The 27,737-nt window shown below is 48.1% G+C and overlaps 2 protein-coding genes across 13 annotated transcripts in view; one reads left to right on the top strand and one right to left on the bottom strand.

Moving 5' to 3' along the window:
* The window catches only part of strn3 (striatin, calmodulin binding protein 3), a 26,128-nt gene extending 9,136 nt beyond the window's left edge, over positions 1-16,992 (top strand). For 2 of the 6 annotated variants that reach the window (XM_049740225.2, XM_049740226.1), the window contains exons 7-16: positions 10,431-10,569; positions 10,655-10,794; positions 10,947-11,125; positions 12,050-12,097; positions 12,179-12,300; positions 13,954-14,121; positions 14,188-14,328; positions 14,439-14,546; positions 15,363-15,449; positions 15,550-16,992. In XM_049740225.2, coding sequence (XP_049596182.1) covers positions 10,431-10,569; positions 10,655-10,794; positions 10,947-11,125; positions 12,050-12,097; positions 12,179-12,300; positions 13,954-14,121; positions 14,188-14,328; positions 14,439-14,546; positions 15,363-15,449; positions 15,550-15,719 — 1,302 coding nt within the window. In that variant the 3' untranslated portion in view covers positions 15,720-16,992. The remainder of the gene's footprint in view (positions 1-10,430; positions 10,570-10,654; positions 10,795-10,946; positions 11,126-12,049; positions 12,098-12,178; positions 12,301-13,953; positions 14,122-14,187; positions 14,329-14,438; positions 14,547-15,362; positions 15,450-15,549) is intronic. The other 4 variants (XR_007485722.2, XR_007485721.2, XR_007485719.2 and 1 more) reach the window with 4 other exon arrangements.
* On the bottom strand, positions 16,241-27,737 carry LOC125980749 (dynein regulatory complex subunit 2). Of its 7 annotated transcripts, XM_049740254.2 has the most exons (10): positions 21,972-22,117; positions 21,751-21,808; positions 21,265-21,417; positions 20,989-21,156; positions 20,500-20,669; positions 19,841-19,988; positions 19,575-19,757; positions 19,284-19,502; positions 19,101-19,214; positions 16,241-18,755 (listed from the first exon to the last, which is right to left on the bottom strand). In XM_049740254.2, exons 3-10 carry the CDS (start codon positions 21,379-21,381, stop codon positions 18,489-18,491), a joined length of 1,386 nt encoding a protein of 461 aa, XP_049596211.1. In that variant the 5' UTR covers positions 21,382-21,417; positions 21,751-21,808; positions 21,972-22,117; the 3' UTR covers positions 16,241-18,488. The 7 variants fall into 7 exon arrangements, with proteins under 7 accessions (XP_049596211.1, XP_049596212.1, XP_049596210.1 ...); XM_049740255.2 differs by lacking the exons at positions 21,751-21,808; positions 21,972-22,117 and adding an exon at positions 27,586-27,737; XM_049740253.2 differs by having other exon boundaries at positions 21,751-22,117.

The following is a 27,737-nucleotide window of genomic DNA, read 5'->3' as shown; positions in this document are numbered from 1 at the left end:
GTGGGTCTCATCACCGAGGGCGACGAGACTCAATACAGGTCGGAGGTCGACCTTCTGACCACGTCTTCCAGGGACAACAACCTCCTGCTGAACGTCAACAAGACCAAGAAGATTGTTATTGACTTCCGGAAGGGTCACACCCAACACCTGCCACTGACCATCGACGGTGCTGTGGTGGAGAGAGTGAGCAGCACCAGATTTCTGGGGGTGCACATCAGTGAGGACCTCTCCTGGACCACTCAGGAGCGACTTATATATGTTTTTTTCACAAATTTTTACTTGATCATTAAGACATCACTTACAAGTATAGTTGACCACTTCCCATGTTATTTTTAGTATAGTTGATCACTTCACATGCTTTTATATCTTTATCTTGAACATAAAGACGCTGTTATAGAGCTCTGTACACTAAAACCAGCAGACACAGAGACAGCTTCTTCCCCCAGGCTGTCGCTCTGATGAACTCACACCACTCTTAGAGTCTCAGAGTCATTACTGTGCAATAACATCCCGCTTGCCACACCTTTTTTGTCTACACTGTTTGTACTATGTGTCCTCTCTGCATCCATTGCAGCCTGGTCATCCTAGAAGAGGGACCCTCCCATCTATGGTCTCTTCTCAAGGTTTCTCATTTCCCCTAGCTGGAGTTTTGAGTTTTTCCTTGCCCTCTTGGGAGTTTAAGATCAGGGGGTGTTTGAGAATATCTTTCGTTCTTCACATGTCCTGAGTGTTGTTGTTAGTCACCTAAATGTTGAACAGAGGCTGTGATTTACCGAAGTCAAATTCCTTGTTTGGCACGCTCAAACATGGCGAATAAAAAACTCTTGAATCTTGAATATTCAAAACATAAAAAATAGAGACAACATCAAATAAAGCAATTAACACTTTAAAGCACCATATCCAAGTCCACTGTCTGCTGTATGTACACTTGCTCCATTTTTGCTCCTCTTATATTTATTATTATTATTTGTTTATTTATCATTTATTCAACACTCTTATTTATTCATTGTTTGTGCCTTCTTGTTTTTTTTTTGTGTTGCTTGTATGCATATGTGTACTATCTCACCGAGGGATAGTGGGAACGTAATTTCAATCTCTTTGCGTGTCTTGGTATATGAAAAAAAATTGACAATAAAGCAGACTTTGATAAAACAACCAAATAAACCAAACAAAAAACTACATCTGAAAAAAATTATATTTTCAGACGAAACTGGATGAGGGCGCTCTAAATTTTACCGTTGGCCGTGACTCATCAACTGGGTGGGCTTAAGAAAAATGGCACCAAAAAGAAACTCATATTTTGCAGGTTACAAACTTTAAGTTGTAAAATATGCAGCTGAAAACAGTCATCGATCAGCACAAAGAAAGTTTGGAGAACCGTGATGTACCAGTGGATTACTATTTCAAGTGACGTCAGTGGCACGGCGCGGCGCGGCGGTTGTTTACATAAAGGACAAACGTACCCACGTAAGGACTACCGGCATCATTAGCGGTGATTATTTCTAAGTGACACGGAGGACAAAGAGTTTGAAGGAATTAAGGATTTGGAGTGACATAGAAGGTTTGAAAAACTATTATGGCTTTTACGCACGCCCGGTCCTACTCTACTGAATCGGGGGCCGGCGCTCGGCCGAGTGGCTGTCCGCGAACGGTGCATGGGGCTCGGACATGGCCATTACGCACGCCCGGTCCTATGCCATAGAGCTCTCGTGTCTGGAAGTCCACGCCGCCACACGCTTGGAAGTTTGTTTTGTTTAATAAAGAGCCGTTTACCAAACCCACGTCTATACTTGTACTTTGTTAACGTTACAATATAGTTATATACTAGATCTGTGGAATAAAGACGAGGCTGACGTCAGGGCGCATGCGCGGCGATGTTGACAAAGGACGAGGAATTTGATCGATGGATTTAAAGTGCACGGATGGTTTGATAATATTATTGCTTATATTATAGTTACTCGAAATATAGTTTAGCTATCGTTATATGAGCCTGTGGAATATTTTGAAGTGCAAGCGCCATCAGCCGCGCGCACCCATTGTTGACAAAGAACGATCGATGGATTTAATGAATTGGAGTGACACCGATGGTTTTATAAACATGTTATTTATGTAATAGTTGTCCTAAATCACTCTATATGTTACGTCAGGCCCGTTCTCGGCTCCTCATTTGTGTTTGTCACGTTAGCATACCTATCGTTTAGCCTGTTGCTATTGTATCGAACGATTGATGGATTTAATGAATTGGAGTGACACCGATGGTTTTATAAACATGTTATTCATGTGATAGTTGTCCTTAATCACTCTAAATGTTACATCAGGCCCGTTCTCAGCTCTTTGTTTGTGTTTGTCACGTTAGCATACCTATCGTTTAACCTGTTGTTGCTATCGTTTAGCCTGTTGTTGCTCGTTCATGACTGTTTTTGGTGTGGGATTTTGTCAAATAAATTGCCCCCCAAAATGCGACTTATACTCCGGAGCGACTTATATATGTTTTTTTTTTCACTTTTTGGGGCATTTTATGGCTGGTGCGACTTATACTCCGGAGCGACTTATAGTCCGGAAAATACGGTAATTTTGATCTCTTTGTGTGTCTTGACGTGAAGAAATTGACAATAAAGCAGACTTTGACTTTGAGATTGTCTAACACAGGGGTCACCAACACGTTGCCCGCGGGCACCAGGTCGCCGTGAGGACCGCATGAGTTGCCCACAGGACTGTTCTAAAATTAGCTCAAATAGCGGTACTTATCAGTGAGCTGCATCTATTTATATTACAGTCAAACCTCGGGTTTCGAACGTCCCGGTTTGCGAACAAATCGGAATTCTAACAAAAAATTTGACATTTTTTTGCGTCGGTTGTCGAACAAAATTCGGAGGTCGAACCTTGGGAGATGAACCGTGAGGACCCGAGAAAACCCGACCGTGTGGCCCGGATGCCGACTGACTCCGTTGTTATTGTATCTTCGTTACTTTGAGGATTGTATTAACCCCTAATCATTCCTCCAAAGAAAGCAAGTGGGAGCAGTCATCATCGGCAGTCACTCGGGACGAGTATGACTGTCTTTTTCTCAGGGTCGTCTACTTGTGGGTCCGCAGGTGGGCGTAGAGGCCGATCCGGGATCCACATATTTTTGTACAGTGTGGTCAGGGGAAAGTGGTGGTGGGTTGTGGTCGTGCTGGAGCCTGTTTTTGTCTTTCCTTACGGAGTTGTCGTTTGGTTTCTGCGACACGGCGGAGTTTCTTTTCGTGATGTGCTGCACCTTCTTGCACCGCTGCCCTCCAGCAGTTCCTGTTCAATGCTCCATAGGGCCTGGCGATCCACCGAGTCAAAGGCCTTTGTCAGGTCTATGAAAGCCATGAACAAAGGCTGTTTATGCTCACGGCATTTCCCCTGGAGTTGGCGTGCTGTAAAAATCATGTCTGCAGTGCCTCTAGCTGGGCGAAAACCGAACTGCGATTCTGGGAGAACTTCCTCAGACAGTGGCAGTAGGCGGTTGGCAAGAACACGAGCAAGTACTTTGCCAACTGTTGAAAGGAGCGAGATGCCCCTATAGTTTCCACATTCCGCTTTGTCCCCTTTCTTGAAAATGGTCACTATCAGAGCATCCCTGTGCTCCGAGGGGAGTACTTCTTTTTCCCAGACCTTCAGAAAGAGGAAACGGAGGTGGCGCTGGAGCTCCAGTCCACCTTCCTTTAGGGCCTCAGCCGGGATCCCATCTGGCCCAGAGGCCTTGTTGTTCTTCAGGCCCCTGATGGCATCTTGGACCTCTGCTAAAGTGGGAGGTTCACCCATGTCTTCCCTGATGGGACTCTGAGGGATGTGACTGAGGAAATCTGACTGAGTTGTGCTGTCACGGTTGAGGAGTTCCTGAAAATGCTCTCTCCACCGGTTGTTTATGGACTCATTGTCCTTCAAAAGCTCCTGCCCGTCTTTAGAGCGCAGGGGGTTTTGGCCGCGATGGCTTGGGCCGTAGACAGCCTTGGTAGCACTGAAAAAGCCTCTGGTGTCACCAGAGTCTGCCAAACTCTGGATTTCCAGTGCCCTTTCTGTCCACCAGGAGTTTTTAAACTGTCTCACTCGGCTCTGGACGTCAGTCAGTCTCTTTGCTGTGCAGGTGATGTCATTTTGCCAGACACGAAAGGTTTCCCTTTTCTCGGAGATGAGCTGTTCTATCTCTGTGTCGTTCTCATCAAACCAGTCCTGATGCTTTCTGGCCTTGTACCCGAGAGTGGCACTGCAGGTGTCGAGGATGGAAGACTTGAGCAGGCTCCAGTGTTCTTCAATGTCCTCAGGGTATTCCTGATTGAGGCTTTCTCCAAGAGAGGCCTGAAACAGCTGCAGGGCGGCAGTTTTACTCAGGGTCTCAAGGTTTAGTCTTTGCCGGCTCAGCTTCTTTTGCAGTCTCCTCTTTCTCTTGAGTCTGATGGACGTCGTGGGTCGTATCAGGCGGTGATCTGTCCAGCAGGCCTCTGAATCCATCATGGCTTTTGTGATGCTCACGTCGCGCTGATCCCTATCTCTAACTATGACATAGTCAATAAGATGCCATTGTTTAGAGCGAGGGTGTCTCCATGAGCCCTTGAGTTTGTTCTTCTGGCGAAAGATGGTATTGGTGATGAGGTTGTATTGAGCACATTTGCTAAGAAGCAAAACCCCGTTGGAGTTGATGTTTCCAATGCCTTCCTTTCCAATGGTACCCTTCCAGAGGTGGTGGTCACGGCTCACTCTGGCATTGAAATCTCCCAATATAATAATCTTGTCCTCCTTGGGGATTTTTGACAATACCTCATCCAGACAGGCATAAAAGGCCTCTTTTTTGTCCTCATCGGAAATGAGGGTAGGTGCATAAGCACTAAGAACTGTTGCCGTCTGGTTGTTAGCCAGCACCAGACTGTCATCAGGCGCTCACTGATTCCCACAGGGAGTTCAGAGAGCTGACTGATTAGTTGGTTCTTGATGGCAAAACCAACCCCATGGATCCTAGGCTCATCTGTGGCCTTTCCTTTCCAGAAGAAAGTGTATCCACCCTTTTCCTCCTTCAGATGACCTTCCTCTGCCTGTCGGGTTTCTGAAAGAGCAGCTATGTCAATCCGGCATCTTCTCAGTTCCCTGGCAATGATGGCGGTTCTCCTCTCCGGCCTATGACCGTAGCTCTGACCCCTAGATGGGACATTCATCTGTGGAGCCATGATTGTCGGGGAAGTCCACCCCGGTGGGTCAGGATGAGACGTGACCTGAGCTGCTGCTACCGGGGCCTGCACCTCACCCTGCTGGGTTCTGGGCTGGTACGCGGTAGCCTTAGCCTCCTGGACTCTCAGGGCGGTCAGTTCTTGTTCAAGTTTCTGCAGCTTGGACTCCTGTTAGGCAGCCTTCTTATTGTGTCGCATCAGATAGAATGTCACCAATGAAACCCACACACGATCTGCGGATACCGCCGCCGGATTCTCGCGTAGCTGTTTCTGCACCCTAGCCGGCAAACCACGACACACTGTGGACATTTCTTTCAATGAAGGGTTGGACGAGGTTTTCATGCTAAATTCTTCCACTGTCCTATCCAAGAATTTGGTGGGAGACTCCCCAGGAAGTGGTGACAAGATCATTTCATCAAAGACAACTTGAGGGGTGGGAAAAAGTTGAGGCATAACGGCGGACCAAGCACGCGTCATGGTCACATCCAGTGCAGTATCAGCGGGACAACTAAGCCAGGCCAACTTATGACGAAGAATCAGCAGCCTCTCCACAGGACAGCAAGAAGTGAGCAAGGACAGAACATCTCCTGTGGTCAACAGCTGACCAGCGGTGACAGCAGACAGTCTCACCACCCATGACGCACCACCATTGGACAACGGAGGCAATCTGGCTACAATCAAATCCAAATCTGCAAGTGACCAGGGAGTATATTTAAACTGTGTAATCCCCCAGCGGAGGACATGGACACCAAGGGCATAGCTAATGAGGCAAGAGTTCCAGGTTCTGCCTGGACACCCACTGTACCTCAAACAGAATCATAACCTGAAGGACGACCAGCAGAGGGTGGACCGTCCCCATCACCAAATGACCTTCCGTAGACATTATCAGTCGAATAGCCTCGATCGTTCTGACACAGTCCCCAACTGGATCTGCGGAGGGAGACTGAGGGGTCACAAAAGAGTACAGAGGCGTGAAAATGCCGCCCTGCGAAGAACCGTCAAGCGTAATCAATTGACCAAGAGAGGTGGCACTCCCAGATGCCGCCAAGTGGTCAGGCCACCAGGGGGTGCTCACGTAGTTGTCCATCGAGGGCCGGACCTGTGAAGTCCCCCAACGGCGGTCCTCAATAACCGAACGGGTATGAGCCAGAAGAGAGTTGAGTTGGGCCCGCCTGTCCCCATGGAGAGGAATATTCGCAGGAGATTCCCCACCCCGCAAACAAGATTTTTTTATGCCCACCACTGTTTCTGTAATGGTCGCCAAAAGATGGTCAAAATGATTGGCTAGCAGAAGGTCACTACCCCCTCGCGGAGGCACCGGAGCAGACGTAAGCGTGGCCCCCCTAGTATTGACGGGAGGGGCCCCAGACTTGTCATCACTGAGAATGGAACAATCTACTTGGCCACCTGTAATTTGCACAATAGGTGCTTGCAACGCCGGGGCTGCGCACGTAGAGGTGGATGCCGCAGGGGAGAAAGAATTGAAGGGTAGGGCGGCGGCCCTGACACAAGCAATCTTTCACACTTATCACCAGTCTCAGGTAGCTGCGGATAGCAGCCACTAGATGGAGGCAGTTGAGGAGGAAATGAGCAGCCACCAGAGGGAGTAATCAGAGTAGGAGGTGAGCAGCCACCAGGGGGAGTCAGCCGAGAAGGAGAGGCGCCTTTACCCCCCCACCTCCGCAGGCTCACCCACTAGCGCTAAACCCCCCTACTTTCCCAGGGGCGCCAGCATATCCCCTATTCAACCAATATTTGTTACCAGCAGCCAACAGCAGCATCCTTACCATAGAGCGCCACGTCTCGATCTTCAGACGTCTCTGACGATCTTTCCTACCATGCAACGCAAAAGCGTGCTGCTTTACAGCAGTCAATTCCTCCAATCTGGTCACCAACTTAGCTTCAGTCTTTTGCCACAACGCCACCACATCGGTGTCACGCTCTCCAGAGGGGAAGTGACCCGACCTCTGAGTCTTTTATCCACTCATGCATTTCGCGTCAAACTTCGAGGCGCTTCTTTGGCGGGAAATTCTCCACATGAATCGCCACAGCAGTATCAAATTGAGCCCGCACACACCTATTCGCCCAACGGGAGTGCCTCCAGATCAAACCAATCATCCCCTAGATCAAATTCGCCTTCCATATTGTACATGTAATCAGAAATCGCACTGTCAATATCCTGCAACAAACGTAACACTATCCACGTATGTAGGATATATGGAAAGTAGTGCCAACAGACCAACAGGACTGTTCAGGGCCAATGACCTATTATTAACTCTGCCCTCTAGCCACAAAACCAACGCCTCAAAAACTCCCCCCCCCCCCCCCCCCCCAACACAGGTGAGGCACTACACATGCAAGTACCCAAACCTTTCCACAATCAAACAATAGTCATTCACCCCCTTCACCTTCCAACATCAGTGGAGATAATGGAAGACAAAACAGTCCAGGTGAGACACAAGCAAAGTACAACAATGGAAGACAGAAAGGCACAGGTGAGGCACAATAGGAGCAGACAATTACAGTCCATTCACAAGCAAATCACAACAATTGCTCTCTTCTCCACCTCACGGTCCAGCAGCAATGGAGAAAATGGAAGACAGAAAGACCGAGGTGAGGCACAAAAGAGCAGACTCTTACAGCCCCCCTTCGAATCTCAACAGGCACCGGTGCCACGCCCGCACAGAGGCAACAAGAGAGGGGGAAAAAAAAACAAACAAACAACAAAAGCCAATTCACTTATGTCTGCTGGGAGGTTCGCAACGGCTAAACGATCACACACACATTGAAAAAATGTCGGGAGAAAACGCAGCGGCTAAATGAGCACACATGCACATTAAAAAAATGCCGGGAGAAAACGCAGCGGCTAAATCAGCACACATCCACATTCAAAAAATGCTGGGAGAAAACGCACCGCCTAAATCAGCACACATCCACATTCAAAAAATGCCGGGAGAAAACGCAGCAGCCAAATGATCACACGTGACAAACCACAAGACTCAGGTCTCGGAACCTCATCGACGACCGCCAAACGCAAATGCCGGGTACACTCAACGGCCTAAAATCCAACAATATCAAATCACAAGACGCAGGTCTCGGAACCACATCGACGACCGCCGAAATTTTATATCAAAACAAGACAAAAAACAAGACACACAACAGCGCGCGAAACCCACTAAAGCAGCAACTCATCTCCACACACAACTGCTGTACTTTACCAGAACAGGTTCATGTACACAAACCCATTCAGGAAGTGACCTCAACTAAACCGGAAGTGGCCCCCAAAAACGGAAGTGACCCAAATAAACCGGAAGTGACCTTATTTCAACCAAAAGTGCCCTAAATTAAACATTTGCTCTAATTTTTACAATCTTTTTCCGATTCAACCCATTTCAACTGTAGAATTCCAGTGAACCTCTTAAACCTGTAATTTTCGTTTCGTTCCAAATTTTAAGAAATTGTGGCACAATTCTTTTTACAATTCCCATTCATTCTCTATGGGGGATTCAACATTTGCTCTAACTTTTACAATTTTTGTCCGATTCAACCCGTTTCAACTTTAGAATTCCAAAGTGAACCTTTTAAACGTAGTTTTCGTTTCGTTCCAAATTTCAAAAAAGTTTGGTGCAATTTCTTTTTAAATTCCCATTCATTCTCTATGGGGCATTCAACATTTGCTCTCACTTCTACATTTTTCAACCGATACAACCCATTTTAACTTTAAATTATTCATGTTTTGCCTACCTATTCCATACCGTATTTGCCGGTGTATTGGTCGACCTTTTTCGATCCAAAATCGACCGAAAAAAATCGACCTCGACTTATACACCGAGTCATAAAATTTAACTTCGTATTCATCGCTTCAAATGTGACGGTAACCAAGGCCGTTTCTCATGCATCTCATTGTGCGTTGCACTTAGAAAATTTGAACCGGGCAGCGTGCGCGCGGCCCGCTGGAAGTCGAATGAGGCTCAGCGATCTCCTCCGCGGTGCTTATAAACAGCCGATCCGCTCGGCGGGGGCTTTTTCGGCCACTCGGCGCGTGCGCACGGCCTCCTGGATGTGCCGGGCGGGTGCGCGAGCTCGCCGGCCGCTGGAAGTCGAATGAGGCTCCGCGATCTCCTCCGCGGTGCTTATAAACAGCCGATCCGCTCGGCGGGGGCTATTTTCGGCCACTTGGCGCGTGCGCACGGCCTCCCGGATGTGCCGGGCGGGTGCGGGAGCTCGCCGGCCGCTGGAAGTCAAATGAGGCTCCGCGATCTCCTCCGCGGTGCTTATAAAGTGCCGATCCGCTCGGTGCCGGGCGGCGTGCGCGAGCTCGCCGGCCGCTGGAAGTCGAATGAGGCTCCGCGATCTCCTCCGCGGTGCTTATAAACAGCCGCATGCGCACGGCCTCCCGGAATTTGAACACATTTTGTCAATAAATTTCGCATATTGAATTTTGAAGTTTAATATAATGCAACAATTGAGCTCGACTTATACAAAGGATATAGCATAAAATCGTAAATTTCCGTCGAATTTTAGGGGGTCGACTTATACACCGAGTCGACCTGTACACCGGCAAATACGGTAATTTCCCACTTACCAAAAATTCCACATTTTCAATTTTGAAATTCACGCCAATTTTTCCAAAATTTAGTTTTTCCCTTCTAATTTCTACATTTTTTTGACCGATTCAACCCGTTCCAACTTTCAAATGTTCATCTTTTGCCTACCGATTCCACAACTTCCCACTTATCAAAAATTAAAAATTTTCAATTTCACGTCAAATTCTCAAAAATGTTGTTTTTCCTTTCTAATTTCTACATTTTTCAACTAATTTTGACCCGTTGCTACTTTAAACATAGCTATCCCAAAATATTTATTCAACCTCTTCGCCTTCACGCGGAATTTCTCCAGAAATTTCATTTTCTAGTTTTATCTTTGCCTTGCTCCTCATTTTCATCTTGTAGGTGTTCCATCTCTTCATCATTTCCCGATCTTTGTCTTCCTCCTTTTGGTCTAACATTTCTTCTTCATATTTCTCCTCCTCTTTAGTTCTTTCATTTCGTCTTCCCAATCGGTCTCCTCCATCTTCTTGATCCTCCTCATCCCGCTTGTCCCTCTTTCGTCCATGTCCTCCTCTACTTGCTCTGTCTATCGCGCTTGCTTTTCTTCGTGTTCCAGTGCCTTCTTAACCCTTCTTCCTCTTCTCCATGTTCTCGGTTACCATCCGCCCCGGCCCATCGTCGCTGTCCTCAGGCGGGCAATGAGGGTCTGGCGTCCGAGGAGGACGCCGGGGACACGGAGGAGGCGCTGAAGGAGTTTGACTTCCTGGTGACGGCCGAGGACGGCGAAGGCGCCGGCGAAGCACGCAGCTCTGGAGACGGAACGGAGTGGGGTGAGCTCAGTGGGCGTCCGCCCCCCATCCCTCTCCGGCCAAGAGGACGCCGGCGCTAACACTAGCCTTATTCTGTGGCGCACAGCTGAACCGCTGCCGTTCGCACCTGGGGTGGGGAATGACTTCCTGATGGGCGGGGCCGACCGCGTCTTGGAGAGCGTGCTGGGATTGGGCGATCTGGCCGACCTCACCGTCGCCAACGACGATGTGGACTTCGGCTACGACGTGAGTGACGACTACGACTTAGTTCCTGCACTTGACCTCATTACCCACATACGGAACATTACGTTGCTTCAGTTCCTAAAAGCACATCACCAATAGACATGAGGGCGAGCTGAGTGTTTGCTGGCTAATGCGACTCCTCCCCCCTCCCGCAGCTGGCGTCCAATCAGGAGTTGTCATTCCGGAAGACGTGGAACCCCAAGTACACACTGCGCAGCCACTTTGATGGCGTGCGGGCGCTTGCCTTCCACCCGCTGGAGCCCTGCCTGCTCACCGTGTCTGAGGACCACACGCTCAAGCTGTGGAATCTCACCAAGACGCTCGCCGCCAAAAAGTAGCGCCGCCCAGCTGGCTTCACCACACATCACCGCCACCCACGTTTGTCGGTGTTGTCTAACAGCCTAACGACAGTGGCAAATTTGATACGAAAGACAAATCCGAAAAGAATTATTGAAATTTTATTGGGAGGCCGAAATCTAATATTTTGGACCCTTTGGAGAAAAATGGCTCTCGATAAAATGGTTGATTAATTTGGTAATCTTTTAGATTTCGAGTAATCTATTGATTTGAGCACCTCTACATTTTCCATCTCAGTGGCCTTGTGGTATGAGTGTCCGCCCTGAGACTGGGAGGTCGTGGGTTCAATCCCTGGCCGAATCATACCAAAAAGACTATAAAATGGAACCCGATGCCTCCCTGCTTGACACTCAGCATTAAGGGTTTGATTGGAGATGCTGTGAGGAGCTGTGCTCCACAGTCATTATTAGCAATGTATAGCTTCTACTATGGAAGCTCGTCTGAGGACGACCTAACTAACATCCAACATCATTTTACAACCTAATGCCAAAACTCATTTTATGATTTTACGTTTTGTATTTTTGAAATTTTACGTTAGGAAAAAACAATCACAAAGCGTTGCTACTGGGGATGTTCAATACCTCTTCAGAGCAATACGAGTATCAATTCTCGATTAGTCACCCATACTAACAACAACGATCGAGACCACCTTCCAATCAGACCGATCCGGAATAACCAGAGATAGCAACTTGACGTGACACGAAAGGCAAATAAAGCCGCTACGGCTATCGTTAGCAACATGGGGACTCGCCCATCACTCGTTACGACATCAGGTATCGTGCTGTGACCAAATCTTTTGATAACCTTTTTCATATCTTAAACATTTGACGTCAAGTTGAGCAAAAATGTCAGCTCATGAAGCACCCCGCCAACATCATGTGACTTTGCTTCGTTTGTGTAGAAGCGCCTCGCTGGACGTGGAGCCGGTCTACACGTTCAGAGCTCATGCGTACGTATGGTGCGGTGCCATCGGGCCGATCCGAGCCTCGCAGCCTAACGTAGCCCCGTGTCCCTCTCTCCCTACCTCCAGCGGCCCCGTGCTGTCGCTAGCCGTCACGGCCGACGGTGAGCACTGCTTCAGCGGCGGTGTGGACACCACCATCCGGTGGTGGAACGTTCCCGGCCCAAATGTGGACCCCTACGACACATACGGTAGGCGCAGAGCCGCTGGGAAATCGCAAATGCTATGTTCAGCCGCATCGACGTTGGAGGATAAAATGAGACTGCAGATTGAAAAAAACTGCACAATGCAATTCAGCCTCAAAGGCGTTTTGCGTGCACCCTTGACACAACTGTTTGTGAATGTCTTGTTTTGGGCAGCAGAACCTGAAGCTTTGGTTTGGGGATGGAACATCTGCTAAAGCAGTGCTTCTCAAAGAGTGGGGCGGGCGCGGTGCGATACCAAGGGGGTCGCGTGTGACACCAGGGAACATGCTTTTCTTTTGGCTGTACTAGATTAAAGGGTAATTAGACATCCACTGCAGTAGGTGGGAGTGGCGTTATCACTGTAAGAGAGTGCGCAAGGAGTAGTCGCTCGACAGTGTCGGGCGCACGGAGCATACGCACACACAGTACAGAGCAGGTGATAAAAAGTGCAGTGGGACACAATGGAAAAATATTGAACAGGGTTGAAAAGAACGGCAGAGAGAGACAGAGATAAGAGAATTGAGAGTTACACGAAAGCTAAGACAAGGAAATATGAAAAAGCGTACGTAGCGCTCGGCTTCAGTGTGACGACGATGGGAGACGAGGAAAGACCGGTATGTTTACTGTGCCTTACAATGTTGGCAGCGGACAGTATGAAGCCAAATAAATTAAGGCGGCACTTATAAAGTCATTGCATCCCAATCACGCTGATAAGATGCTTGAGGTTTTTCTGCGAAAACGGGCTGAATATTGCCAACAATCATCCCACTTTGTGAATGCTACTTCAGTCAATCAGCAAGCACTGTAAGCATCATATAAAGCAGCGTACCAAATTGCTCAGTGCAAGAAAAAAAACCACCATTGCAGAAGAGCTGATACTACCTTCAGCCGTGGATATGGTCTCCGTCATGCTGCCTCATTTTGAGCACGAATTGTTTTATTCATTTTTGTTTTGTAGGTTAAAATGTTTTATATATTGTGCTCCTGAGTTAATGTTGCTGATTACTATGTATTGAATATTATTTATTGCTGTTATTTAATTTGATATTATGTATGTTTATTATTATTTTGTTGTATTTTTTCTAGCATAAAATGGCAGTTGGTCAAGAATGTTTATAGTTTAGTTATAATTTATTTTTAATTTCAGGCAAAGTGATGCACATTGAATCTGTTCTGTAGACTAAAAAACATTGTTATTAATAGTTATTCTTTATTGTAAGTTGATCTATCTTTTTTATGTATATTTTGTTTTCTTTAATGTTAATAACATGGGGGGGGCGCAAAATGTTTTCTTCTCCCTAGGGGGGGCACCACAGAAAATTATTGAGAAGCACTGTGCTAAAGAGAAGAGCTGCATATGTCGAGGAGGAGCCCGCTTGAGCCCGGCTTGTCGTTTTTAACATGCCTTTGACAAACATCATTTCTTGACGAACGGTGCGAAAGGGCATTTTTTAAAGACCAAGCCTGCGGGCGTTTGGTTGCAACAAACAGTGGCCAGATTCCACCAAAATGCATGTGTTAGCGCGCCTCCCTCCAATTAAGAAAGTGTTTTGATTTTCAAGTCAAAAGATCGGAGCGGGATTGCGATTCTGTCCCATTCGGAGGTTACCTTGCCACCGCCACTGGGTCCTTTTTTCCTTTCGTTTTTCTTTTTTCCAGACGCTGGCGCGCTGGCAGGGACGTGGTTGGGCCATGTGGATGCCGTGTGGGCTTTGGCCTACAGCGGCATCAAGAACCGCCTCCTGTCCTGCTCGGCCGATGGGACGGTCAAGCTGTGGAACCCTCGTGAGGAGAACCCCTGCATCAGCACTTTGAATGCCGCCGCAGGTCAGCAGCACCATGCACGCACACACACTCACACTCATCCCACATCATGGCTTTGTGCGCACATAGAGCACGGCATCCCCACCTCGGTGAACTTTGACGGCTGTGACCCCGCCCGCGCCGTGGTGTCATTTGACAGCGGAGATGTGGTGCTCTACGACCTGGAGACGGCTCAGAGTGCGCTGGTGCTGAAGGGCCAGGGCCAAGGAAGTAAGCGCACACATCAAACGTGGTTTTGCCATCCGCCAAATGTGGTCCTGGTGCTCGATGATGCCAGCTTAAAGCGGCCATTTTGTCCCACCATGTGACTCCACACGCAGGCCGTCCTGGCTGCCATCACATCTACAGGGCGGTGGGCCATCCCACACTGGCTGTCACCATCACGGCACACGAGGACAGAAGCATCAAGTTTTTCGACAACAAGTCAGGTAACATCCACCTGCGGGCCGCGTTCGCCCGTCTGCCTGTTGGAGGTGCGCTGCCAATCATCGACAACTCATCAAGTTGTCTGAATGCTCCAAATTTCGTCCTGCCGACGCTACGTAAATAATCTGCGATTTCTTTGTGTCAGATCCAAATAAGACGTTTCCAAATTTGCCCTGTTCAGGAATCTGTCCGTCTAGCCATCCAGCCATACATCTAATACCATACCATACCGTACCGCTTATCCCCACGTGGGTCGCGGGTGTGCTGGAGCTTATCCCAGCAGTCATCGTGCATAAGGCAGGGGACACCCCGAACTGGTTGGCAGCCAATCGCAGGGCACATAGTGATGAACAACCATTCGCACACGCACTCACACCTATGGGCAATTTGGAGGAATCAATTAGCCTACCAAGCGTGTTTTTGGGATGTGGGAGGAAACTGGAGTTCCTGGGAAAAACCCACGCAGGCCCGGGGAGAACATGCAAACTCCACACAGGGGAGGTGGAATCGAATCTGCAACCTCTGAACTGTGAGTCGGACATGCTAACCAGTGCGTCAGCGTGCTGCCAGTTTCGGAATCCAAAAATGGGAATTATTTCTTTTAATCCACTTCATCCATTAATTAATGGCTTAATTGATTATTGAATTCATCATTGTTTGCAACTCCACTGTGTATACCTTTGTGAGCATGCGTCATTGTCCGCACACACGTCTGTGCTTGTGCTAAGGTGTGTGGCTCCACGCAAGTATTGTTTGTATAAATGGTACGTGTGTTTGTGTCTGTGTGTGCCTGCTTGCGTGCGTGTGTGCGCACGCAGGTAAGGTAATCCACGCCATGGTGGCCCACCTGGACGCCGTCACCAGCCTGGCGGTGGATCCAAACGGGATCTACTTGATGTCCGGCAGTAAGTTTGCCCGCTTTTGCCCCTTAAAAGTGGGCGTGGCTCATCAGACAAGGTAGCCTGGCCTCCGATGGAATAACCGTTGTCGTTCCCGCGGTTTCAGGTCACGACTGCTCGCTGCGCTTATGGAATCTGGACTCCAAGACGTGCGTGCAGGAGATCACAGCGCACCGCAAGAAGAGCGACGAGGCCATTTACGACGTGACCTTTCACCCCTCCAAGGCCTACATTGCCTCGGCCGGAGCTGACGCCCTCGCCAGGGTTTATGTGTAGGGTCTGCCCTCCCCGCCTGCAGGGAACCCTGCGCACGTGACGCCCTCACCGCCATGCGCGCCGCCGCCTGAAGACCGACATGGGCAGCTGACCAATGACATCATTGGTCCACATAACACTAAAGCCCCTCTTCCACGTCACCCCATCAGTTGTTTGTCGTCCAATCCCGACGCTCCTGTCAGCCGGTGGTCCTCGGGCTCGCTTCACCGACAAAGATGGCAGTGAGGTGATGCGTTTTCTTCACCAACGCTTCTAGAACATGTCGGTAAAAAACTTAACGTCAAATGTACGATCGATTCAGATCAGACCAGATTGATTCCGATCAGTCAAGACGGGACTCGGGACTGCAGCTGGCCAACTGCCCGTGTTGTTGCTGACATCGCGAGCAATCGTAGGTTTTTTGTTATGTTTGTGTGATGACATAACTAAACTGATTGAGCCCAATTAGTTAGGACAGGACTCGGTCAGCGTGCTCATATGATACGCCTCAGCAGCGATAGCCAGTCAATCGGATATGTCCATTCAGTCGCCGATGGCATGAGTGTTTTTTTTTTTTTTTTTTTTTAAATCAAACAAGGATCCCTCATGGCCCAACACCTCTACTTCCAGTTTCTGGAATAACGATTCAGATTGGTCGTGATCGATTATGGCGGGACTCAGGACAGCTGTCATATGGATCTCAGCGAGCCAATTTGATGTCTCAATTCACTGGCCAGTCAGTGTGACAGCCATAGAAACGTAACGACTGGTCCTGATTGGACCCGATTTATTTTGGATTTCAGACCTAAGCAGCAGCCGGCCAATCAGAAATCTCCATTCCGTCAGGAAGTTTTGGCGGGCTTTCAAGTCTTTGCTCCTCTACCTCCTGTCCCTGAATTCTTGAGATGACGGCATGATAACTGCAATGAGCTCAAAGTCAAGGAAATGACTGACAACTCATCAATATTATTTATTTTTATCTTTCAAACAAGTCACCTCCTTGATTGGTTGATCACATAACATCTGCTAGGAAGGAGCAGATCCACGCCACATCGCTCACTGCTGTCGTTCTCACGTTTTCTCATAGGCTTCGATATCCACATTAAGGAAGTCGAGACTCCAGGAGAAACCGTCCAACCAGAGACCTCCTGGAGCCTGCGCTGAATGGCTCTTTTTATTTTTTTAACTTAAGTGATTGATGGTGTGGTGAGCAGCTGACGTTTATCATCCGACGTGTTACTTCTTGTCGGTGTCCTGCATGATTACAATAAAAGTATTTTTTCTAGTCTTCCAACTTGCGTTTGATTTCATTGTCGGGAAGTAACGACATTGGGCGAATGGAGCCGTCTGAAGCATTGTGTCAAATGGTTCGAAGTGTCTGAGGCCTGGTAAATACTGATCTCTAGGGGACAAACTTAACAATCGTAAATGAGCACACATGATTTGAGAACCCTAAACTCTATTTGCTATCGAAAATTAAACAAATGTCAAAAGTCACTAAAATTGCCACCAACGTCACACAATACTCGTCGCTACCCAACACTTTAAAGAAATATTGCTGCATTTTTTTATACAGTAGCAGTTTAGCGCTTGTCAAACTACGGAAGTGTGCCGAACGCTTCGAACCAATCGCAAAGTGCAACATTCGCAGAGCCAGTGCAATGTTTCGATACACTGAAGCCGTTGACACCCAGGGAACCGACACTTCCAACACTTTCCTCACGTGAGCGGCCGCTGCGAGACATGCTCCGAGGCAGTGCTTCAGAGCAGTGATGTGCGGTGAGGTTCATGACTGGGGGAGGCACTGACGTCACCCCAAGGGTAAAATTTGTCCGGCACCTAACCGTGTCACAAAAAAGGTTGGGAAACGCTGCATCAGTGTGGCTTATTCATTATTTAATTTTAACTATTTTAATTAAAATCTCATATCAACAGTCTTAACACATAAAAACACTCAATAAAGCACATGGAATCAAACACTTGTTTTCGATCGTGCGTACCACTCCGTTCCGAAGTCCCGTTTTCCGAATCAAACCTTTTAACTCCGGAGTTGCTCTTCCTTTACGGATGACTCCTGCTTCGACCGAAAAACCATAGTTGAACATAGTTTGTATATGTAATCCTCCATTGTAAAACGAAATGTAAAAACGGAAGAAAAAAAAACGAATATAAAAGGAAATAAATGGACGACTGCTCCTCAGTTGCTCACTGTAAATTTGAACTGGAGATCTCTTATTTTACAGGTAGGCGTATGAAGCATCCCGGGGATCACTAGCACCCCCTGCATTAAGGCCTTTTTTCGTAGCCTCTGTAAGGTCTCTTTTCAAAGCCGTTATGTTCATCTTAAGAAACACGACGTTACAGACAGATGACAAAAAAACACTACATATTCAATACATCAGCTTAACTACGGAAATTAGTTAGTATAGCCACGGTGATTGAACACTTAAACAGCGACATAAAGACAGAGAGCAGTACTGTCTTAACTGCATAACCTGTCAACATAGGCAGCCGTGTGATTACCTCCGAGCGAATCGTCTTCGGTTTTAAAATAACTATAAAAATTCAGCGATTTTGGTTCAAAATGATACAAAACTATTGAAATTAAAAGAAAAATGACTTTAAAATAAAAACAATTGAATTAATTTTTCCCCTTTTCATGAGGGCAGGGGAGGCGCACGTCCCTGCTTCGGAGCAATTTGTTTCAGAAAGAACGAGAGGCGCTCAGGAGCTCCGTGGCATGTGGCACCTCCAAAGTAAAAGTCCGCTTCGTGGCCGCAGGTGTCCTTGTTAGGTAAGTGAGTTTCTGACGACAGTGTTGGCCTCGATGACGTTATGGCGCGACGTCCCGACTGGGTGTGCGCCCGCGACGGGCGCTGCTTCAATGGCGACGAGTGCGGGGCCTCCTCCTAGCGCCGCGCCGTGCAGACAGCGGCGTAGCAGAAGCCTGAGCCGACGGTTGTCACGACGCAGCTCCTCCAAGCGTTTGGCCAGCGCGTCTTGCTGCACCAGGTCCCAGTTGAGAAGGCAACTCATCTGGTAACATTCCGGAAACGTCTGCATGCGCAAACATCAAGTCCTTAAAGTCTCGAGAGCCTAAATGTAAAAACGTACTTAGTTTACTAAGCTACTGTTTCACCACTTCGCTCATTGTGGATGTGAATGCCATGTTATTCTGATTCTGCATTTTTCAATATTTTTGGTAAAAAAACAGAAAAAAAACCTCACTACACATGGTCTTTTTTTCTTCTTTTTAACCAAAGCCATGGACCATGTAAGGCTTTACTATACTTGGTCCTACTTTGAAACCCCCAACCCTAGTTTGAAAGCCTACTTTGAAACCCTAACCGTTATTTTGTCAAAATTTTTTTACGTTTTTTCCAATTTTTTTCCAACTCCTACCTCGGTCGGTCGTGTCTTTATTGGACGCTCGTCGTCTTTGCCGCTGCTTGGCCACCAAGTCGTTGCGAGTTCAAGCTGGCTGCACAAAGAGGCGGCGAACAGAACTTTCTCACCCTGCAGACAAAACGTTGGTCAGCGCCTCGGCCTCTCCTCTCTGTTTCCACGACGACCTGACTCTGACACCTTGGCGACTAGCGCCCTCAGCTTGTGCGCAGCAGCGTCTGTCTGGAGCGCCAGCACGGACAGACGTTTCCCGGACGCCCGGCGGGCTTCCGTCAGGTGGCGGCCAAGACGCGTCGCCTTGGTCGCCACCTCGATGCTCGCCGACGTCAGCGCTTCCGCGTCGGACGTCGTTTCTGTCTGGAAGGCGCTTAGCTGGGCGCATAGGCTGCTGACGGCGACCTGAAGGTGAGGGTTAGGGTTATGTAACTGAGGTGACGCCCCCTGGCTGCTAAACGCTCGCCAGGGTGTCACCTGCAGCCTGCGCACTCTCGTCACATCCTTGCCAGTGTCATTCATCAGTCGTTGGTTTCTGGACATCAGAAGTTGGGCCGGGCGGCACGCCTGCTCCACTTTCTGTTTCACCTCCTCTTCCAGTTCCTGCTTCTGATGTCGTTCCTCCTCCATCTTTTCGTTGGCGCTGCATAGCGCCGACACCTGACAGGAGGGCGCAACAACAAATTAGCCATCTAAAACAAAGACAGCGTCCAGGAAGTGAGAGCGAGCGGTTGTCGACGTACCCGCTCGCGCTGAGCGTCGCGCTGGGCTGCCATAAAGTCGCCGTACACCGCGTGCACTTGGCGCATGACATCATCATGCCTCCGCGACGTCAGTGCTGCATCCTCTAAGCGCCGACGCTGATGTTGGGACTCCACTGCCATGTTGTTCCTGCAGGTAGCAACTTAGTGCATTAGCATGTCATCTGTTTGGCCTTCTTTAAACCATGCGTTTTGTTTTCACTTTTTTTTTTTCTTTCACTCAAACTGGCGCAACTCGAAAGGATTGTTTGCACCATTGTGGAGGGACACAGCCCACTTGTTTGCCATCCAATGGATGCGACTTTCCTTATTTCGATACATGGGGAATGGTTTTATGTCCGTTTTGTCACCTTGCATAGTGTCGATTAGTTTGCGTGCGGTAAGAGTTGAAACATGAAATTACAAAAAATGTTTACTTTCAGAATCAGTGAGAAATGAGAAAGTCGCGATGCTCTTTTGAGTCGCTTCCTGGCCATTGAGTAAATTTTGATTCCAAGCATTTATTAGGGCCTGAGCAGCAACAGAAGACCGGTTAATCCCTCGATCAGTGTGATGCATCAAAATGACAACATGAGTTTGGTCACGAATCGGCGCTAAGGAAATGCATCTTGGTTGTTTACGCTAGTGGACCGCCCACCGACCTGTCTTCTGTGAAGCCTTGATCAATGTATTGCATGTTTTGCTCCCAGTGGATCCGCACAGACGCCACGCGCTCTTCCAGCAAAGTCCGCAAACGCTCAGCATGATGAAGGTGAAGGCGACGCACGCGGCAACACTGACGCTCCGCCTCCTCCAGGTCACCTGAGAGGACCTGCCTCAAAAAAAGAAAAAAACAAAAACAGGAAGTGCCACAAGAGATCAAAAATGAAGGCAAGTAAGGAATAAGTAAGGAGACGTGAGAAACTAAAACCAAGAAACAGAAAGGAAGTGATGCGAACATCGCATAAACACCAAAGGAGCTCTTTAGGTCCAATGACGTGTTGCGAGAAACCAACAAGAAGAGTGGCCAAGCTGGAACTGACAAAGGAAGAGTCAAAGAGCAAGTTTTGTGAGGGTCAAACAGGAAGCGGCCCAAGAAACAAGGAGAACGTGGCACGCATTCTGGTCACCATTGTCATTTTAACTGACACCTTGATGAAATCGTCCAGGCCATCCAGCTGTCGTTCTAACGTCTGTCTCAAGACGATGATGTCATGGCGCAGTTGTTCTGAGCGCGCCCGCTGCAGGATGACGCGCCAGGCCTGGTCCAGCTTCGCCCGATTGACACACGAGTTTTGCTCCTCCCGATGAACTTTGACCTGTGGCCACAAACGCGCCCACTTCAGACCCTTGCGCATAATAATGCAACGCCAGCCTCTGAGCATCATCGTCACTATGGTCACCCAAACTCTCTCGTTGAGTCTTACCGTGAGGAAGAGTGTGAGAAGCTCCTCCCTCTTCCTCTCCACTTCCTCTTGTTTGGCTCGATGCCATCGCTGCTGTAGCTCTGACACTCCGCCTACTTTCTTCGCCTGCCTGAGCATCTTCTTGGTCCTCCTCCTCTTTGTCACTCAGGTGGCCTAAACATCAAGCAAATGTTTCTTTTCGTTTGTTTAATCATCCTAACATCCAACCATCGAACAGCCTCCAATGAGAAAATCGCGATGCTCTTTTGAGTCGCTTTCTATTTGCAAGAATGTCAGTGTGAGTGTACGTTATGTCTGGTCCCCAACCTTTTTTGCGCCACAGACCGGTTACGTGTCAGAAATATTTTCTCGGACCAGCCTTTATATAAATAAATAATACATTCATATAAATAAATAATACATTTATAATAAATATCTAAATACGATGAAATAAAATGATACGACTGGCATAAAAACAAGTATAAACGACATGAAAATAAAACTCACCATTACGTTGAATTAGTGGGAGCACTGAGCTTGTTTCTCAGAAACGAGCCGGTCCCATCTAGGCGTAATCGGAGACAATGACACCCGAAGTGGTTAAGGTTAGTCTTTTAATGCAGGATGCTTGGTCTCCATGTGCCGAAGCAGTTTTGAAGGCTTCATTGTCACGTTAGCTAGCCTGTCGCCACATATTATGCAGAGTGGACTTGGCGCGTCAGACTCACCTGTGGCGAAAAATCTATATTTTAAGTAGGACTCCAGAAATTTTCTTTTAAATGCAGCTTTCCTTTTCTTAGAAGTCATAGCCTCTTCTTCTTCCATCTCCTCATTGGGCTTTTTTCCGTTTTCGAAGAAGCTTTCCAAACATCTCTGTTTCACCTGCGTGAACTTGGCCCCCCCAACCTCGCAAAATTTAAGGAAAATAGTCCGATTCGTTTGTGCTTCGTTTGTGCCGGTTTGTGCAGCAAAAATCATCGTTTGTGCTGCTATGGTTTTTTAGTTATGAACGATTATTTTATAGGTCATCCAGAGTTCACCCAGCCCCCCCTTTCCCCCCAAATGGACCCAAAATGGTACCGTTCGTTTGTGCTTCGTTTGTGCTGGTTTGTGCAGCAAAAAGTTTCGTTTGTGCTGCTTCCGTTTCGGAGATATTAGACATTTATTTTTTAGCGATGACGTCATCGAGCCCCCCCTTTTCCTCCAAATGGACCCAAATTGGTACCGTTCGTTTGTGCTTCGTTTGTGCTCGTTTGTGCAGCAAAAAATTTCGTTTGTGCTGCTTTCGTTTCGGAGATATTACACATTTATTTTTTAGCGATGACGTCATCGAGCCCCCCCTTTTTCTCCAAATGGACCCAAATTGGTACCGTTCGTTTGTGCTTCGTTTGTGCTCGTTTGTGCAGCAAAAATCATCGTTTGTGCTGCTATGGTTTTTTAGTTATGAACGATTATTTTATAGGTCATCCAGAGTTCACCCAGCCCCCCCTTTCCCCCTAAATGGACCCAAAATGGTACCGTGCGTTTGTGCTTCGTTTGTGCTGGTTTGTGCAGCAAAAATTTTCGTTTGTGCTGCTTTCGTTTCGGAGATTTTACACATTTATTTTTTAGCGATGACGTCATCGAGCCCCCCCTTTTTCTCCAAATGGACCCCCCCCCAACCTCGCAAAATTTAAGGAAAATAGTCCGATTCGTTTGTGCTTCGTTTGTGCCGGTTTGTGCAGCAAAAATCATCGTTTGTGCTGCTATGGTTTTTTAGTTATGAACGATTATTTTATAGGTCATCCAGAGTTCACCCAGCCCCCCCTTTCCCCCCAAATGGACCCAAAATGGTACCGTTCGTTTGTGCTTCGTTTGTGCTGGTTTGTGCAGCAAAAAGTTTCGTTTGTGCTGCTTCCGTTTCGGAGATATTAGACATTTATTTTTTAGCGATGACGTCATCGAGCCCCCCCTTTTCCTCCAAATGGACCCAAATTGGTACCGTTCGTTTGTGCTTCGTTTGTGCTCGTTTGTGCAGCAAAAAATTTCGTTTGTGCTGCTTTCGTTTCGGAGATATTACACATTTATTTTTTAGCGATGACGTCATCGAGCCCCCCCTTTTTCTCCAAATGGACCCAAATTGGTACCGTTCGTTTGTGCTTCGTTTGTGCTCGTTTGTGCAGCAAAAATCATCGTTTGTGCTGCTATGGTTTTTTAGTTATGAACGATTATTTTATAGGTCATCCAGAGTTCACCCAGCCCCCCCTTTCCCCCTAAATGGACCCAAAATGGTACCGTGCGTTTGTGCTTCGTTTGTGCTGGTTTGTGCAGCAAAAATTTTCGTTTGTGCTGCTTTCGTTTCGGAGATTTTACACATTTATTTTTTAGCGATGACGTCATCGAGCCCCCCCCTTTTTCTCCAAATGGACCCAAATTGGTACCGTTCGTTTGTGCTTCGTTTGTGCTGGTTTGTGCAGCAAAAACTTTCGTTTGTGCTGCCTCCGTTTCGTAGATATTACACATTTATTTAATAGCGATGACATCACGTAGGTAGTATATACTGTACAATGTCAACTTCAATTGATGATATTACGTCATCTGATGGCGCCGCGGATGGCTGCCACGGTGAGTCGCTCTCTGTTTCTTTGTCTTATTTTGTGTGTTTTCTGTGTCTTCTGCTGTCCATCCCGGATCACTTTTACTAGAGAAGCACTGTTAAACATCGGTCAGTCTTCTTCTGGTATTTTCTCTCCTGTTCTCTCTGATTCAGACTGTTTGTCGGAGATTTTAGCCGGAGCGGCGGTGCTATACAAGCTAGCGCGACGGCGGCGACGCGGAAAACGAGCGGGAGCCCTCGTAAAGCTGAGGCAGAGAGGGTTCCGTTCTGCCCTACCGTCAATTCATCTGGCGAATGTCCGCTCCCTGGCGAACAAGATGGACGAACTGCTGCTCCTCACTTCAAGGAACACGGACTTCAGCAGATCCGCCGCGCTGTGTTTTGTTGAGACGTGGCTTAGCGAACGAACCCCCCACCACGCCATGGCGTTAGCTGGGTTTCGGCTAACGCGTGCAGATCGCAGCGCGGAGCTCTCCGGAAAATCAAAGGGAGGTGGACTCTGTTTCTACATTAATGAACGTTGGTGTACCGATGTCATGGTGTTAAAAGAGTTTTGCAGCCCTCTCCTAGAAACACTTTTCACAAACTGCCGGCCGTTCTATTCACCACGGGAGTTCTCCTCGGTCGTCATGGCGGCTGTTTACATCCCACCACACGCACGTGCGAGTGAAGCCACGCAGATGCTGGCTGACCAGGTGACAGACATGGAGAAACTTCTACCAAATTCACTAATCATTGTTCTGGGTGATCTTAACAGGGCGAACCTCGCACACGAACTCCCCAGATACAGACAGCACAAAACGTGTCCCACCAGAGGGGCACAGACACTGGACCACTGCTACACCGTAATTAAGGATGCATACCACTCTGTGGCTCGTGCAGCTTTAGGACTCTCGGACCACTGTCTAGTTCATCTGATCCCTGCCTACAGACAGAAACTAAAAACTTCTAAGCCTGTGGTGAGGACTGTCAGGAAGTGGACAGTGGAGTCAAGGCAGAACCTCCAAGCCTGCTTTGACTGCACCGATTGGAGTGTTTTTGAAGCTGCAAATTTAGACTTGCATGAACTCACTGACACTGTCACATCATACATCAGTTTTTGTGAGGATCTGTGTGTGCAGACTAAGACCTTCTGCACGTACAACAACGACAAACCTTGGTTTACACCGAACCTTAGGAGGCTGCGCAAAGTCAAGGAGGAGGCCTACAGGAGCGGCGACCGGGACCTGTTCAAGCAGACCAGAAACACACTGAACCGAGAGGTCAGGAAAGCCAGGAGGTGTTACGGGGAGAGCCTGGAGAGACACCTCTCTGCCAATCCTGATCCCTCAACAGTGTGGAAAGGCCTGCAGAGCATCACGGGCTTCAAGAAACGAACCCCCCGTCCTGTGGAGAGCCCAAGGCTCGCTGACCAGCTAAACAGGTTCTACTGCAGGTTTGATCGGTCCTCCCACACAACGGGACCTCCTGCAGCACAATCCACACAATCCACATACTCACCTCCCCCCACAACTGCTCTGTCCACACCTCCATCACCGTGGTCACCGACTCTCTCTCTTGCAGAGGCCGCGCCCGCACTCCAGATTCGCGAGGAGGAAGTGCGCCAGATGTTCCGGAGACAAAAGATCAGGAAGGCACCGGGCCCAGACGGCGTGTCACCTTCCTGCTTGAAAGTCTGCGCTGAGCAGCTGGCGCCCACCTTTGCACGGATCTTCAACCGTTCCCTGGAGCTGTGTGAGTTGCCCTCGTGCTTCAAGAGCTCCACCATCGTTCCAGTGGCCAAGAAGCCCGCCATTACAGGTCTGAATGACTATAGACCTGTTGCACTGACATCTGTGGTCATGAAATCTTTCGAGAGGTTAGTACTGAACCACCTGAAGGATGTCACGGGCCCCCTGCTGGACCCCCTCCAGTTTGCCTACCGGGCAAACAGGTCGGTGGATGATGCGGTCAACATGGGACTGCACTACATCCTGCAACACCTGGACACCCCAGGAAAGTACTTCAGCTCGGCGTTCAACACCATCGCTCCTGACATCCTCCAACAGAAGCTCATCCAGCTCGCGGTGCCTGCCTCCAGCTGTCAGTGGATCACCAGCTTCCTGACCAACAGGAGACAGCGTGTGAGCCTGGGGAGCATCACATCTGACACCCTGACCACCAACACTGGAGCCCCTCAGGGATGCGTCCTCTCCCCACTGCTCTTCTCCCTCTACACCAACGATTTCTCCGCAAGTGACTCTTCCGTGAAGCTCCTGAAGTATGCAGACGACACCACTCTCATCGGACTGATCCAGAACGGTGATGAGACTGCGTACAGACAGGAGGTGGAGCGGCTGGTCCACTGGTGCAGCCAAAACCACCAGGACCTGAACCCGCTCAAGACCGTGGAGATGACAGTGGACTTCAGGCGAGGCCCTTCACCACTTTCACCCCTCACTATCCGCAGTAATACTATTCTCTCATCAGACACCTTCAAGTTCCTGGGAACCACAATCTCTCGGGACCTGAAATGGACCGGCCACATAGACTCTGTCCGGAAGAAGGCCCAGCAGAGGCTGTACTTCCTGAGACAGCTCAAGAAGTCCGTTCATTGTCTGGACCGACCACCGCAACTTGGAGTAGCTGAGATCAGCCAAGAGACTGAACGCGAGACAAGCACGGTGGGCTCTGTTTTGACCGGTTTGAGTTCTCTCTTTCCTACAGACCGGGTTCCCGTAACGCGAAGGCGGACGCCCTGTCGCGTTTGTTTCCAGGGGGGGAGGAGGGACAGGGTCCGCCTCCCACTATCCTCCCGAGCTCGGTTCAGCCAGATCGCCGCTCCAGCGCCAGCTATTCCCATCATCCACTTCCACAATAAATTCTGTCGCTACGCACTTGGCTGTACTGTCCGATCCCTTACAGTGAGATTGTGGTAACTTGTTTACTTTATTTAGATGAAGCATAGCAAACATTCAAGTTTTATGTTCATAGAATGAACATATAAAACAGATCAAGGCACAAATTTGAAAATGCAACAGAAAAATGTAAGATTCAAATATGATTTAAATTCGATCAAAGGTCACACGAAAGAACTTTTCTAAAAATAACAATGTACGAGCACTTTTCTTGTTGGAAACGAGAGCCAAAACACGGACATATGACTCCAGCTCAGACAAAAAAAATAGAAGTGGAGACGAATTATTAACTTTTGCTTTGTGATTAAGGAACTTTCCCACGAGCAGTAGAACATTAGTAACATGCTTAAGTGGAGTATTCTCTGATTCAAAAACAGGTACAATATATTTGGCTCTATACATATATTATTTTTAGTGAGTATAAAATTCTTGACATCATTCCAAAACTTAGAAGTAATAGGGCAGTTGTAGATAAGCTGAATTGAAGTTTCAGGATCAGAATTGCAAAAAGAACATGATACTTAAGTATTGAATTCAATCTCGACAAATTTAGAGATTATGATTTTTTTCTGGTGTAAATATTGTGTAAGATTTTAAAATGAATTTATTTACTCTTATTTGAAATACAAAATTTAAAGGGGCACAACGACATTGTGGTAACTTGGTGAACTTAATCGTCGTGATGTGATGACGGCATGCAATTGTCAGAGGTTTCAAATGTCACGACGAAAATGTTTTTCAAAGTTGTGTAACATGCCCAAAACCCGCTATTGTACTCAGCTAATAATAGCAATTGCAAGTAAATTGCAAGTGTGGAGAGAAAAAAAGCGCGCATCCTCGTCATCTTACCTCGTCCACTCGCTCCTTACTGGAATGTTTGCGTCTCGTTTCCATGGTGACTTGTTGAGGAAACTGTGCGCCCCCCCAACCATTTATCCAAACACAAATTAGGTACAGTAACATACCCTAACAATCCCATTGCACATAGCAAGTACAAACGG

Source organism: Syngnathus scovelli, chromosome 14 (assembly GCF_024217435.2).
Source record: "Syngnathus scovelli strain Florida chromosome 14, RoL_Ssco_1.2, whole genome shotgun sequence".
NCBI classification, from domain to species: Eukaryota; Metazoa; Chordata; class Actinopteri; order Syngnathiformes; family Syngnathidae; genus Syngnathus; species Syngnathus scovelli.
This window is presented reverse-complemented; position numbering and strand designations above follow the sequence as displayed.

Bases quoted from the DNA above. Each gene is read 5' to 3' on its own strand.
- LOC125980749 (XM_049740255.2), bottom strand. From the start codon at position 21,381: ATGCTCAGGCAGGCGAAGAAAGTAGGCGGAGTGTCAGAGCTACAGCAG. The intron at 21,157-21,264 runs GTAAGACTCAAC...TTGTGGCCACAG, and splicing joins TTCTCACACTCTTCCTCACG to GTCAAAGTTCATCGGGAGGA. The intron at 19,215-19,283 runs GTGTCAGAGTCA...TTTTGTCTGCAG, and splicing joins TGAGGGCGCTAGTCGCCAAG to GGTGAGAAAGTTCTGTTCGC.